Source organism: Sarcophilus harrisii, chromosome 4 (genome assembly GCF_902635505.1).
Source record: "Sarcophilus harrisii chromosome 4, mSarHar1.11, whole genome shotgun sequence".
Taxonomy (NCBI): domain Eukaryota; kingdom Metazoa; phylum Chordata; class Mammalia; order Dasyuromorphia; family Dasyuridae; genus Sarcophilus; species Sarcophilus harrisii.
This window is the reverse complement of record NC_045429.1, coordinates 127,406,214-127,419,582: the sequence shown is the minus strand read 5'-3', so window position 1 is coordinate 127,419,582 and position 13,369 is coordinate 127,406,214. Positions and strand designations below refer to the sequence as shown.

General features: G+C 31.8%; 1 protein-coding gene across 10 annotated transcripts in view; it reads left to right on the top strand.

Moving 5' to 3' along the window:
* Positions 1-13,099, top strand: part of QKI (QKI, KH domain containing RNA binding) — a 173,905-nt gene extending 160,806 nt beyond the window's left edge. For 4 of the 10 annotated variants that reach the window (XM_031937515.1, XM_031937518.1, XM_031937516.1 and 1 more), the window contains 2 exons: positions 2,526-2,600; positions 6,623-13,099. In XM_031937515.1, the coding sequence (XP_031793375.1) occupies positions 2,526-2,600; positions 6,623-6,639 (92 nt within the window). In that variant the 3' untranslated portion in view covers positions 6,640-13,099. Of the gene's footprint in view, positions 1-190; positions 2,381-2,525; positions 2,601-6,622 lie in introns of those variants that run through there. The other 6 variants (XM_031937519.1, XM_031937517.1, XM_031937512.1 and 3 more) reach the window with 3 other exon arrangements.
* Positions 13,100-13,369: the final 270 nt, after the last annotated feature.

Below are 13,369 nucleotides of genomic sequence, written 5' to 3'. Positions count from 1 at the left end.
TTACCAAAAAGAAAATGCTGCTTTTAATTCTTGTGATACCATATAAAATCAATTAAAAGCCATGTCGATGACTCTTGAATGACACATCTAAACAAAAATAAAAATTATGAATTTAGACTTAATTAAAAACTACAAGACATAAACAAAAAGTGGTGTGCTCAGAGATATTACTGATGCCTTTTTTTTATAGAGTGGATTGAAATGCCAGTCATGCCTGATATTTCAGCCCATTGACTTGCTGGATGAAGGACTAGAATACAGCAGCCGTTATAGCACGACCAGTCCATGTGGAACAAACTCTTTGAATGCAACCCTTTTGTTTTACCAAACAGAATCTGAATAATTTTTCCTGTTTTTTCCTTTTTCTTTCTTGAATTGTATATGACTATGGTGCTGCATTGCATGCTTTTGATTTGTAGGAATTTGATCCTTAAATTTTTTTTTCAGCATTAGTATTGATTGCAAAATTATGAAAATCTCTAGTGATCATTTGACACTTAAGATTCAAAGTCATTAGCTTGTAAAAACAAATTTATTGCTAAATATGTGAAAAAATGCTCTGTATGTTATCTGTGTGTATGAACACAAATGTGCCTTTTGTTTTAGAAAAATTTTTTATTGTACATATGTTTTCAATTCATTACTAAATCATTGTATAAAATAACTCACTGGTCATAATCACACCACAGAGCTGTACATAAGAGGCTTATTACTGTTGCACATTTCTTGAAGCATTTTTAAAATAACCTGTAACATTTAACCTTTTTAAATTTTTTCCTTTTTATTAATATCTTGCCCTATAATGCCATGCATGCTCTTTTTCTACCCAGAACTCCTCTCTGCTGGCACCCACAGCATCTGTTAATTTAAAAAACAACCAAACAATTTTATTCATGTGGGCTTTCCTGCAGGAGTGTAGCTCTTAGCCACCCACTATTGTTCTAGTAGCAGTTAAAGAAAGATAGGCATAATTTGTTAATGTAGACTCTACCTTTATGTGACTAGGTCATTAAAGCAAAGAAATTATAACATCAGTTTACTGCTTAGAAATGGCAAAAAATAGTCTAATTAAATACTCTTTCTGAAGTTAAAGCAAATTATGCAGTGTTCTTTGGGAAGGGGATAGTAGTTTATTTGGAGTTAGGGTTTCGTGTTGGGGTTTTGGGTTTTTTGTTTGTTTGTTTTCAGCATTTGTTGTGCTCATTTTAAGCAAAGCTTAAACCATTTGCTCACTTTGTGAAAATCACTTGATTGGCATACATATAATAAATAGATTCAATAAAAACATTAAATGAAAATTTAAACCTACATTAAATTTGGAATTATTTTAGTTCATACTTTGCTTTCTAAGCAGTAAAACACATTGGAAAGAAACGAGTAAACTTTTAAAATATTGCTGAGTTTTAACCCATATGCACACAGATAACATGCATGTACATCAATTTCGCGTTAAAAGCCTTTAAAAGTAAGCAGTGCCCTTCAAAACAGATGCAGACATGTGTGTTGGTGGTAGTGAGGAGATTGGTAGTAGCATCGCATCAGATCTTCATTGATGACTAATTTTTAATTCCCTTCCTTTTATCTTTAGGTATGGCTTTCCCAACGAAAGGCTAAGAAATTCAAGAACGGTCTTAACTGAACCCTCATCAGATCTGAATTTAACAAATGCTTAGTTTCAGCAGCCTTGGAGGAAAAAAAAAAGCTTAGCCTAGCAGTCAGTGACTTACTTGCACTTTTTGCACATAGATATAAAATAAAATAATGCTAATTAATTTGGTTTAGTTTGTACTATGAAAATGTAGCTGTAATTTATAAAGGAGTGTATAGTAGTAAACTGACTGCTAAGTGTTCTATACTGTTTGCTTTACTAATCACCTAATTCATTGCAGTTCATACTTATTGACTCAAAGTTTAAACCACAATCTGTAGGCTTTAAGAATTGCTTTTAAACTTTTCTAAGTGGTAGAAACTGGAAGTGATCTTAAGGTTAGCAAATAATTGTCAGTATTAAATATGGCATTATTTAATTAGTCCTGCTCCAAGAAAGGCACTTCAGTGAATATGTGACTAGTAAAGCTTAAATGTGCTTGGGTCTAATAGATTTCATGAAATACTGTAAATTGGGGAAAATGAATGGATAAAACAGGTTAAGGCCAGAATGTTTGAAATGAATGCAATATTAGTATACACAGATATATTCTACATATTATGATTAAGTTTTAAACTACTGTGCCTTAACTTGTTTCTTTCTTTTCTAAAATGAATTTTTGTAGTAAATGAACATCCATTTTGATAAACCTGCTGTTAATGTTTGTTTTGGGTTGTGGTTTTTTTTTTCTTTTTTTCTTTTCTTTTTTTTTTTTCTTTCTTGTTTTTTCCTTTCCTTTTCTTTTTTTTTTTTTAATTTGTTGTTGTTGGTTTTTGTTTTTGTTTCATGGATATTTTTTGTGTTGTTTTTTGTTTTACCTTTTTTTTTTTTAAATGAATGTCTTCTAACTTTGTCTTGGTAATTGCAATTTAACTAGGTGCGGTGGCTACTAAAGTTCGAAGGCACGATATGCGTGTCCATCCTTACCAAAGGATTGTGACCGCAGACCGAGGTTAGTTTAGTTATGCAGTTCTTGTGTATAAGAAATACGTGGGATATACATGAAATTTGCAACACCATGCCTAACAGAGAAGTATTATGGTGGGTTATTGTTGGTTTTTTTCTGTGCACTTCTGCTTCCCTTACAGATCTAAATACATTTGTAATTTTAAAAACACTTTTAATCACTGTTTTGGGTCCTCCCATCTTTAAACATACTGAACCACATAGGAATATCTAACATGATGTGGATTCTAATATCTAGCAATATATAAATGAATCATGCTTAGTTGGAGCTCTTAAAATTTTGATGCTGCCTTTTAGTTTTTACACACACACACACACACACACACACACACACACACACCAATTTTTTAAGATCAGCATTTAATTGACTGTAGTATCTGTGTGGTGTTGCAAAATAAAATGGATGGGTGCTTTACTAAGTGAGAGGTAAAGGATATTATTCCTCCCAAGTACTTCTGGAGAAAACTGAAGATTTAGTTTTCATTTCCTTTTGCAATAAAAGTATTTGAGCCACTGCATAACTATGAGGAAGTGCTTGTTGAGTACCTAACTGAAGTCAGCAAAGTAAGGACTGTGAAGATTACTATATAAGGTAGTTGGATTTATATGAATTAGTAAAAGGAGTTTTCTTTTACTTTTTCATTCTTTTGCTAAAATGGATTCTTTGACACCTGTCATTTGCTGCTAAAATATATTACCTGAAGGTAAAATAACTTTTGAAGTTCTGCAGTGAGAATAGATCCAATTATTTAGATATTCCTATTGACTAAACTTTGGAGAATAAATCTTCATTTTTCTCCTTTTCACCATTATAATTTGCCACCTATAGGTACCTTTGGACCTTTGCATGAATTGTAAATTTTATTGAGAAGTGTTGTTTTCGGTTTGCTGACATTGGACTGTTTTGGAAGGCTTTCTCACTACAAAATATAATTCCCAAACAAGATAGCAAAACATTTCTTCAAGCTTCTCTAATGGGGCAGATTTGCTCCTAAACGATTCAGTTGGTCAAAAGTCTACTAGTGGCAAACAGGGAGAGGGCCTACACTCCAACTTTGTCATTTGTGAATTTACAAAGACTTAGCTGCCTTAAATGGTCACCACTATCCATTCTGTAATGTTTTCCACTAATTTGAACAGAGCCAGAATTATCCACACCAGAATAGTATGACTTTCCAAAGATAAATGGTAATAATATTTATTTAGCCTCATACTTGTATACAAGTTACATATAATCATGTCATAAAAAAAATACAGAACGATCTCAATGGTGAACTGATCATTCATGAAAATAACTAATATAAAATGTTTAATAACTAAAAAATAGAAAACAAGAAAACCCCACACAGATATGTGTCTACTTATCAAAACAAGGCCTTCTGTGGAAAACAAAGTGTGACCTTTATTTTTCTTTTTAAGGAAAATAGTTTACTTTGGAGCTTTATTCTTATTGTTAGAAAACATTTCATGTAGGATATAAAATGTTTTTAAAATAATTTTTCTAATGTAAGAACACTATTTCTATGTATGTCTCAATTTTTTTCTTAAACTTTGTATTTTAAAACAATAAGTACTGGCATACATGATATTCCTGAACCTTGAGGTGGTTGATGAGTAGATTTAAAGGAAAATTACAGTGTTATTTGGGAATTGTCAACACATTCCATGTATAGCTATTTTGTAATTATATATGTATTGATTTAGTTTTGTTACTGATTTAATTCAAAATGCAATGTCAGCAAACCGAAATACTAATTTTTAGTACACCACTGTAGTGTCACTATAAACATGTCAGTCATTGGGTCTAAGGACTATCTCTAAAATAACTCAGATTATTTTATGATGCTACTGTACACTGGGTGGTTTTTTTTTTTTTTTTGTTTAATCTTTTTTTGGTTTGGGGTTTTTTGTTTTGTTTTGTTTTTTGGTTGGTGGTTGTATTCTTTTATTTTTAATCCACTGTATAGGTTTAGAGGTAGTATAAACATACATATAAATGCAAAGAAATTCAGCCCTTGCATATGTCAAACTGTGTTATCCTTATAAGTATACTTTTTGGAATTGGTGATAGTTTGACAAATATAGTTTTACTAAGAATAAGACCCAACTATAAATAAAACAAAACTAAATTTGATTCCTATAACAGGCGACTGACTTTTAATTGTAATGGATTGTAAATGGTGTTGCACACTTGATAAACCTGTGTGTACTGTAGAAGGCCAGGGACTTGGCAGAGGATGTGTCCCAGGTGTACTGGTATCATTAATTGGTAGCTTGTATTGGCTATATACTCCACAAAAGATAATGCCAAGAACTTTTCTGTTTTTACAGAAATCTTCATTCATTTAATTTATATAAGATGTAATACCATTTAATCAAAATTATAATCTTTCAAAATGCTTTAAGATTCTGTATTTCTAGAATCTCAAGGTGGTAAAATTGTACCACATTAAATATTTATTTTTTTTTTCTTTGTTCTTGGAACATTCATTTTTAATTTAAACAAAATCCCAATTAACAGAATTTCGAAGAATTTCAGGGAAGATATGGTCACATTAGCATAATGATTTTAATGTTTATAAATTGTATCCTAAATGGTAGACCATAGAAACCATTTTTAATTATATGAAGGTAAATCAGCCCATTATTTAGGTCATTTAAACTCTTATTATCTGTGAACATTATACCTACTGGATTTCATTGTATGAAATGGCACAGATCTGACTTTGCACTGATTATATTTTTCACTTTCATCTCCTCTGCCTTAGTCATAATGGCAACAGTACAAAATACTCTATCAAACCTCAGAATTTGTTAGATTTTAATTAAGCTGTTGAATAAGTCTTAAAAAAAATCATACTACTGTTAAAGTGGACCAAGTTTGTTGAAGCAGAATGTGATAGAGAATGATTAAGGAAGGAAGAGCTCAAGGACATTGGGAATGATAACTTTTCCACTTGAGAATTTTTTATGTTTTACTGTAATTTTGTTTTTGTTTTGTTTTTGCAAAAGAAAATAGTATTTACAGGTGGCTTCTTTTAAAATATAAAAATATAAAGCAGGAATGTATATGAAATGTCAGATTCTATTGTATTTGCAGAGTATTAGCTTTGAAATTGAATAAAGAGAGCTGTTTGTAGTTTTAAAATGCCATATTAGTATCAATTAGATATTTCCTCTATTTTTTGATGTATCTAGAGCTTTTTAAGTATAGAATTTAAAATGGCAGGACTTTACAGTGTTTACATGCAAGTGCATTTTATAAGTGTTCTATATGTGTAAAATAGTATTTTCAACTGGAAAGTACTGGCTTGAGCACAAGGCTTGGCCTTTTCCTGGTTCCCATGATGATGCCTACACTGCTAGACTACAGTTTAGTACTGCTTTGTATCATGAGGCCAAGAATTTCCATGTTGTTTGTAAATAGAATAATTGAAAAGCAATAAAAATTTTATTGAACAAAAGAAACCTTGTTTGGCCCAGAGTTTATGTTTAAAGTGTTTGTAGAAATTATAAATTCTTTAAATTCATTTCTTTTAACCACCAGTTATTAATAATCACATTCATCATTAATAGTCGCTTTAATGCTTGCACCTGGGGAAGTACTAATGCTTAATAGCAGTCAGATACTGATAACTGCACTGACTGTTTTAAAATTCTTTTACCAAGTTCCAAAACCTATTCATTGTTTTTGTTTTTCAATTTCCTTCATTGACTGCTACTAACCATTAGTTGTTAGTTGTATTTTATTTCTATTTTCTCCTGTTAACCAGTTTTGTGGGAGTGGGCTCTTCTTCATATGTTCAAATCATGATATAAGATGGTCATGATTTTATCGCATTCTGTAGATGGTGTCAATCAGTTTGTCAGAATTAAACATGCTTGTTTTTTTTTTAATTAGTTGTGATTAGTTTTTCATGTTGTCATTAAGCCGTCACTAGCTGAAACTAATCTCTTCTCTATCTTTTCTTTCTTTTTTTGTTTTGTTTTTTGTTTCTAACCACCCAGCCGCCACCGGCAACTAACCTATGACCTTCTGACCTCTGAACTCTTCACCCAATGATGACCTGACCATGCCTGCCTGCTGATCAGTTAACTGGTAATCGCCTTTGCTTGCCTGTCATCAGTGCAGCGAGCTGAGGCACTTGTCCGTTCGTCTTACCATCTAACCAAACAAAAGACAAAGAAATTGTTGTCCTCCAACTCCGCTTTTTTCCCCCCTGTTTGGGTGAAAGTGGTTCTAGAACCTGCACTGAATAGTAGTAAAGCAATAAGGTCCAATCCATCCCTCAGCACTGATCATCCTTTTGCGTTCCGCCCTAAACGAACGGTAAGAAGGCCTCTCTTAAGAAATGGAGACGAATGGCCCTTAACTACCCGATGACAGAGGCAGTTACTGTGAGAGACTTCTAGGAATCCTTTTCTTCTCATAGTGAAGTCAAAGCTCTCTCTCTCTCTCTCCCTCTCTCTGAATGTACTGTGCGATGATGCATCATGCATGAACCTTTGGTCAGGGATGTCATTGGTGAAGTGATTTCAAAAAAGTATTCAAAATTTGACATGCTGTTTAGTCACTACAGTGCCCTCAAAGGGCAGAAGTTGCAGCCTTTTTTATATTGCCTGCCAAATTTGATGTAGTAAAAGAAAGTGTGCCATGAAAGAAAAATTAACAAGGAATTTTGAAAACTAATGCAAAGAACAAAACTGCAACACTATTTTTTAAAAAAGAAAAAAAAAATCTGAGTTAAAATTACCGAGCCTGTGTTTTACACCTCCTTAAAAGATTATATGAGAACAAGGTACATGCATTATGTGTCACATTACTGGGCAAACTGTTCAAATATTTTTTTTAAACCTCCCTGTATAGAAAAATCATTAAGGATGTAAAAGCCATGCTTGCCTATTTGCTGTATACATGTAATGAAATTGTAGATAAAGTGTAGTGCATTGAAACAAATGAACAAAAAAAGTAGATACTTTTACTATACAAGGGTGCTGGTGCAGAAAAAAAATATATATTTTTGGAAATGTAGCATTTTATACTTTCAAGTGTTATAAAAAAAAAAGAAAAAAAGAACAAAGAAACCCTTTATTTCATTAAATGATTTTTTCTGGTGGTTGTCAAGAAACAAAAGACCAAAAGAGCCTTTTTGTCTTTCTTTTTTATTTTTTAAGTATTGGAATAAGTCTAAAGAAAAGAAAGTGCCTTATTTTCCTTCATGGTCATTTAGTCAAGTGTCTCCTAAAATCAGCTCCTCCCTCTGATAACAAGTGAATGCATGCCGCTCCGCCCAGTGTGTGAGAAGGTGAGGGGGAAGACACATGAGTTGATGGTTTGAATTAAAAGATATTTGCTGTTACCTTGATGCAATTTGCCAAATCTGATACTGTGAAAAAAAAAATTGATAACTTTTCTATCTTATGCCAGACTACTCATTCATTTTTAAAACATGTTCATTCTTTTAAAATCTTAAGTACTTTTGTTTCATGCACTTGCTCAACCCAAACCCAAAGGATCTGAGACAAAAACTGTGTTATTCTCTTTCTCACTATCAGATTAAAAGAAGTAGAGTGCTGTTTTGTTTTTAGGGGATGAGTTATATTCTTAATGATTGAAATAGTAGTGACTTTTATTTCACAAAATAAAGTTTTGTGAATTTTAGCAATTTTTAGTCCAAAAGTTACTTAAAACTTAACCAAAATTTTATAGAGCTTATATCTGCCATGTCAGATAATTCTGATACAACTTTTTCATTAGTTCTAACTTTCTTTGCTTTTCACTTTTAAAAGAATGTTAGAAATTAGCATTAATTTGCATATAAAGGCTCAACTATCTATCTATCTCTCTCTATATATATATATCCGTTTAAGCTTCCTAATTCATGTGAAGTTCAAACAGTTGGCCTTGTGTAATAGTTGAAGCAATTTGTGCACAAAGCTGATTTCTAAATACCTAAGTGATTATTCATTTTTTAACAAACCAGTACCAGACATGGCAAATTAATTATCAAGTAACATTGTGTTCCCCAACTTATCAACTCAATCCCTCTTACATACCTTCACAGCTTTTAAGTCAAAGGTCAGCAGTAAAACTCAGTAAGCACCTGCATGGTGACCTCATCTATCACCTTGTCTCACTTGGAAATAATTTTCAGTTTATTTACTATGCAATAGACATTCATCCCTTTGTATTCAGCTAGCTTTTGTTTAATGTGCTACTGCTTTGTCTTCCTGTTACATATGCAATATTTTGATTTCCTTACAATATATGCTGTGCCATTTTGATTTTTATTTTGGTTGGTTGAATAAACTCGCGACACTCAAAATATTTGAGGAGAGATTTGCTAAAATGATACCAGTATTTGTTCCAGTTTCATCTCAACTATGATAAACCTGGACATTTTAGATGTTTATCAAAGGTCTTTTATTGGGAAGAAAGTAAGTGTATGAAATATATGTGTGACATTTATGAGTAATGTTTGCTCTAAACAAACTTTTGAAAACTTAGTTGACGCAATTTTTGATCAACTAAAAAAGCATGACTTTTGAAATCTCTGAATGCCTTGGTTCTCAGTATTATCATTCTTTATTGAATTTATTTCTTATTAAAATATGTAGTTTTAAGACTTTTTTTCTGACAGTATTATGTAATTTTTTTTAGAGTGGGTAGATGGGAGTGTCGCTTGTATGCTACCGTACAGCTGACATGTATTTTGTCTATTCTTTATTATCTTAGTAGTTTCATGCTATGTATGTACCATAACCAACCTATTGCCTATGAGAAACATGTAAGATAATGTATTTACAGCCATTGTTACAAGTTTATAATGTATTTTTCTATCTTGTTTTATATGTATGTTATATAACATTCAAAAAGAATTTTTTTCCTGATTGAGAAAAGGATACAAAATGCAAAACCCACAATTTTGATAACTGAAAATTGCCAATTGTTTTGCAGTACTTTATTATATTGAGAGTGTTGTCTTTCTTGGGCTTTTAGTTAGCTACTGAATGAATACATTAGACACATTTTGGGTTTTAGTTGGGATTTTACATAGCTTGCATTTTAATTCTTTGGTTCTTTGCTGTTTCTATTAACCCATAGCATTATTTTAATAAATGTTATAATACCAACCTACTAACTCTGGACTGTGTCTGTTTATTAACCTATACATGTTTAATTAAAATCAATAAATAAATAAAGACAGAAGAATGTAAAGTCTTGAGTTACTGGACTAACCCTGAAGAACGTGACCACAGATAACACAGCGTGACTTGTTTTTTATGTTGTTTGTCAGCTGACAATTTCTGCACACTACTGTTAAGTTGGCTTTGGTTATTCTGGCCTTTTCCCTTGGGGGTAGATGCCAGTAGAGATGGGAACAAAGGAGTATCTACTGGAGGCATTCTACTTGTAGTCTTGTCACTTGGCCTTTCAGCATCTGCATTACTAATTCCACACTTTCTTATTTTTCTTCCTCCAAAATAATCACTATCTGCTCACAGCAAAAGAGCAAAGAAAGCTCAGTGTGATGATATACCAACATAAACCAGTTTGATTCTTTGTTGAACCATTTCCTCTAGCTTCTCTATAAGGAGCAGGTAATTGTTAGTGATCTACACTAAAAAGCAAAGAACCTGGTTATTGCTTAAAATTTTCTTAATACTTGTAACAAGTTGATTTGATGTTTTTCTTTTGTAAAGCTTCAACAGTGTTAAACTTTATTATTATGGTTATAGTTATCTGTCATTATTAGCTCAGGGAACTACAACCTACCTAAAGCCAAAGGTTAAATTGATTATTTCTCGTAAGGTGATTGGCTGACATATAAAAACAGCAAACAACTTTTTAGATACTCCAATTGGCATTTTCTCAAGTTTTCTTTCCCCTTCTGTGTCCCACCCTATTTCTTCCACTCCTTTAGAGAATTGATTAAAACATAGAATTGAAGTGGGGGGAAAATTAGCATTTAAAAGTTGTATTTGGTGAATTGTCCATGTGCAAATTATAAGAATTGTGAGACTTATTATAACTACTTTAATGTTTATATAAGTTGCAATTTTATTATGACCACTTAGATTTATGAACACAAATTACATGCAATGAGACCACCTGTTAATGGTATAATTTTTCATGTTCATCTTTTTATTTCACAGATAATGCTTGTTTTTCTTTTCTGTGAAAATATTTTTCTAGGTGATAAAATCCTAAAAATGAATAATTGCATTTATAAAAGCAGATTTATTTCTGAGAGTTGTAAGCAATTAACCACCTGAGTTCCAAAAAGGATTTTTTTTTGGGGGGGGGGGGGGGGGGAAATGTAGAGGAAGTTCCAGAGAAGTATTTAAGGAACAGGTGGCCTAGATTGATGGAATAGGCTATGGTCGCTATGGCGAAAACAATCTGTTGGATCAAACATCAGAGTTTTTTAATAAAAGAAATTCAAGTGGTTATAATTTATATTGATTAATTATAAAAAAGGTTTTCATTGTGTTTTTTTCTCTTTAATTGGTTATAATGGTAATTATATAGATGTGGCTCTCCTTTGCTGCTGCTTACAAAAGACATTGATGTTCTTTTCTTTAAATGCCATAAAAGTTTAACAGTAGAACTTGATTTACAAGTTTATTCTTTGTGGGTAGTACCTTGTCACTTATTTTGAAGGGTTTCTATGAAATTGATATGTACATATTCTGGAACCCTCATTATAGTCTCATCTCACTTTCAGCTAGTGGTACTACTTAAGGTGTAATTACTGTGATAGAGCCAGGTTATAGGTACAGCAGCTCTTGATTCCCTGTAACTGAGTTTTGCTGCTCTTTCTTGGCAAGAGATTGTCATTTGGTCAAAAATCTCAACTCCTGAGGCAAAATTTTGGCAACATTTATTGTAAAACTTTTTGTGGGAGAAGTCTAAAAGGCACTTTAAAAAAGATTGAAATACTTTGCAAATCTCATTTTTAAAGTCAGTTTAAGATAGTTGTAGAATGTCATCATACACAAAACTGATAAACATCAGTTATCAGTTTGAAAAGTCATCTGGAAGTTTTGAACTTTCAATTAATAAGCTTATTTAATATAGTTAATTAGAAAAGAATTAGAATTTTTTTTTCCTTAGGACAGATGTCAGGAAATATATCAAGTGACTCTGGATATTCATTAGTTTAATTATAATAGTTTAAATTACCTATTTTTAAAGTATCTGTGCATGAAACCAAAATTTGTGTGTGTGTGTGTGTGTGTGTGTATACATAGTCAGTTTTTAAAGAGTTTTTTAATTACTTTTCTAGTTCACTGAATGATAGATTTCTCTACTTTGTACCATACCAAAAATAATTTCTTTAGCAGAGACCTTCTTAATATATATTAGTATTTTATATGCAGCAGTATTAGGTTTAGCAGGCTTTGATTGGCTGATAATACAATTCCAAAAAGTTAACATTTTAATAGGGCAAAATATACTTAGGAACAAAATATACTTAAAATATACTGAAGCTTTTAGTAAGCTGCCTTATGAAATTTTTGGACTGTTTCTTAGGAAGTTTTTATCAAATGTATGTTTTAGCATATGTGTTGCCAACATTGAGGGATCATGTAAAACCATGCTAATTTTCTCTTATCACAATTAATAAACGCTTTCATTTTGAAATGAAAAATTTTTTAACTGGTTATAATCAATTCTGTATAACACCATGGAACAAATTTTAAAACATTCCTATGGTGCATTTTATTTAACATTTTACCTTGCATGCTTTTGTTTCATGGCAAAATGTCTTATCAGGATAGCATTTTTAACAAAATCATGTACAAACTTGGTACTCAATGCTGAATCAAACTGGTTAACCTAAGCACAATGCTTTCTTTCCTATGTTTCTGCTGCACTAATTGCCAGTGAAAAAATTCACTAAGTAGTGGTGGGTGGTATGTGCAGCACTGTTGACAGTATTGATTCCTCATTGCTGACTGTTTTTCTGTGGGGAAATAAACTCCCAGGGCAAAAGTTAAGTTACACCTAAAAAGTGCTACAATTAACTATATTATATTACCAAATATATTTTATGATTTATGTCATAACAACTTATGTGAAAATTTAGTTTTGTTTATGGAAAATGTATATGGTGGTGGGAAACGGATATTCCTACTACACATGTGAATGGAGAATAATACATGATTACTGTACCTAATGATGTGCAATAAACCAACTGGAACAGGTGCATGTGCTTTATCCTCAAAAGCCAGTTGCAGCTAAAATGCTGCAGTTAGTTTTATTACTGAAAAAAAAATTTTTTTTTTGATGTATCTGAATGTCAGAATAAAGATTGCACATTTTAACTTTAAATTTGCATTTAATGCTTTTAGTAATATTTGAAAAAGAACTTAGTTTTGAGATTTTAGAACTCAATGTTAACCTAAAGAATCACTGTAATCTTTGGTATGATTTCAGTGAGTAGAAAAGGAAATGAATAAATAAACACTACAAATGGCTTACGTTGAATTTGTTCATTCATAATAGGTAATGATTGTTTTGAATTCTAGTCCATCTCATGAAATGCAGACGTAGCTTTTCGAGGGAGGAAGAGTCAGATCATGTATTGGTCTCTAAAGTAGTATAAATGGCAAGCTTGACAGCAATATCTTCAAACCTTAGCAACAATAACATCTAAAAAGGGTTACTGTTCCAGTGATTTCGTGGGGTGGAGAAAGAAGCAAGAGTTCTATTTTGGCACATAAGTTTCCAAACAGACTTTCTTTTGT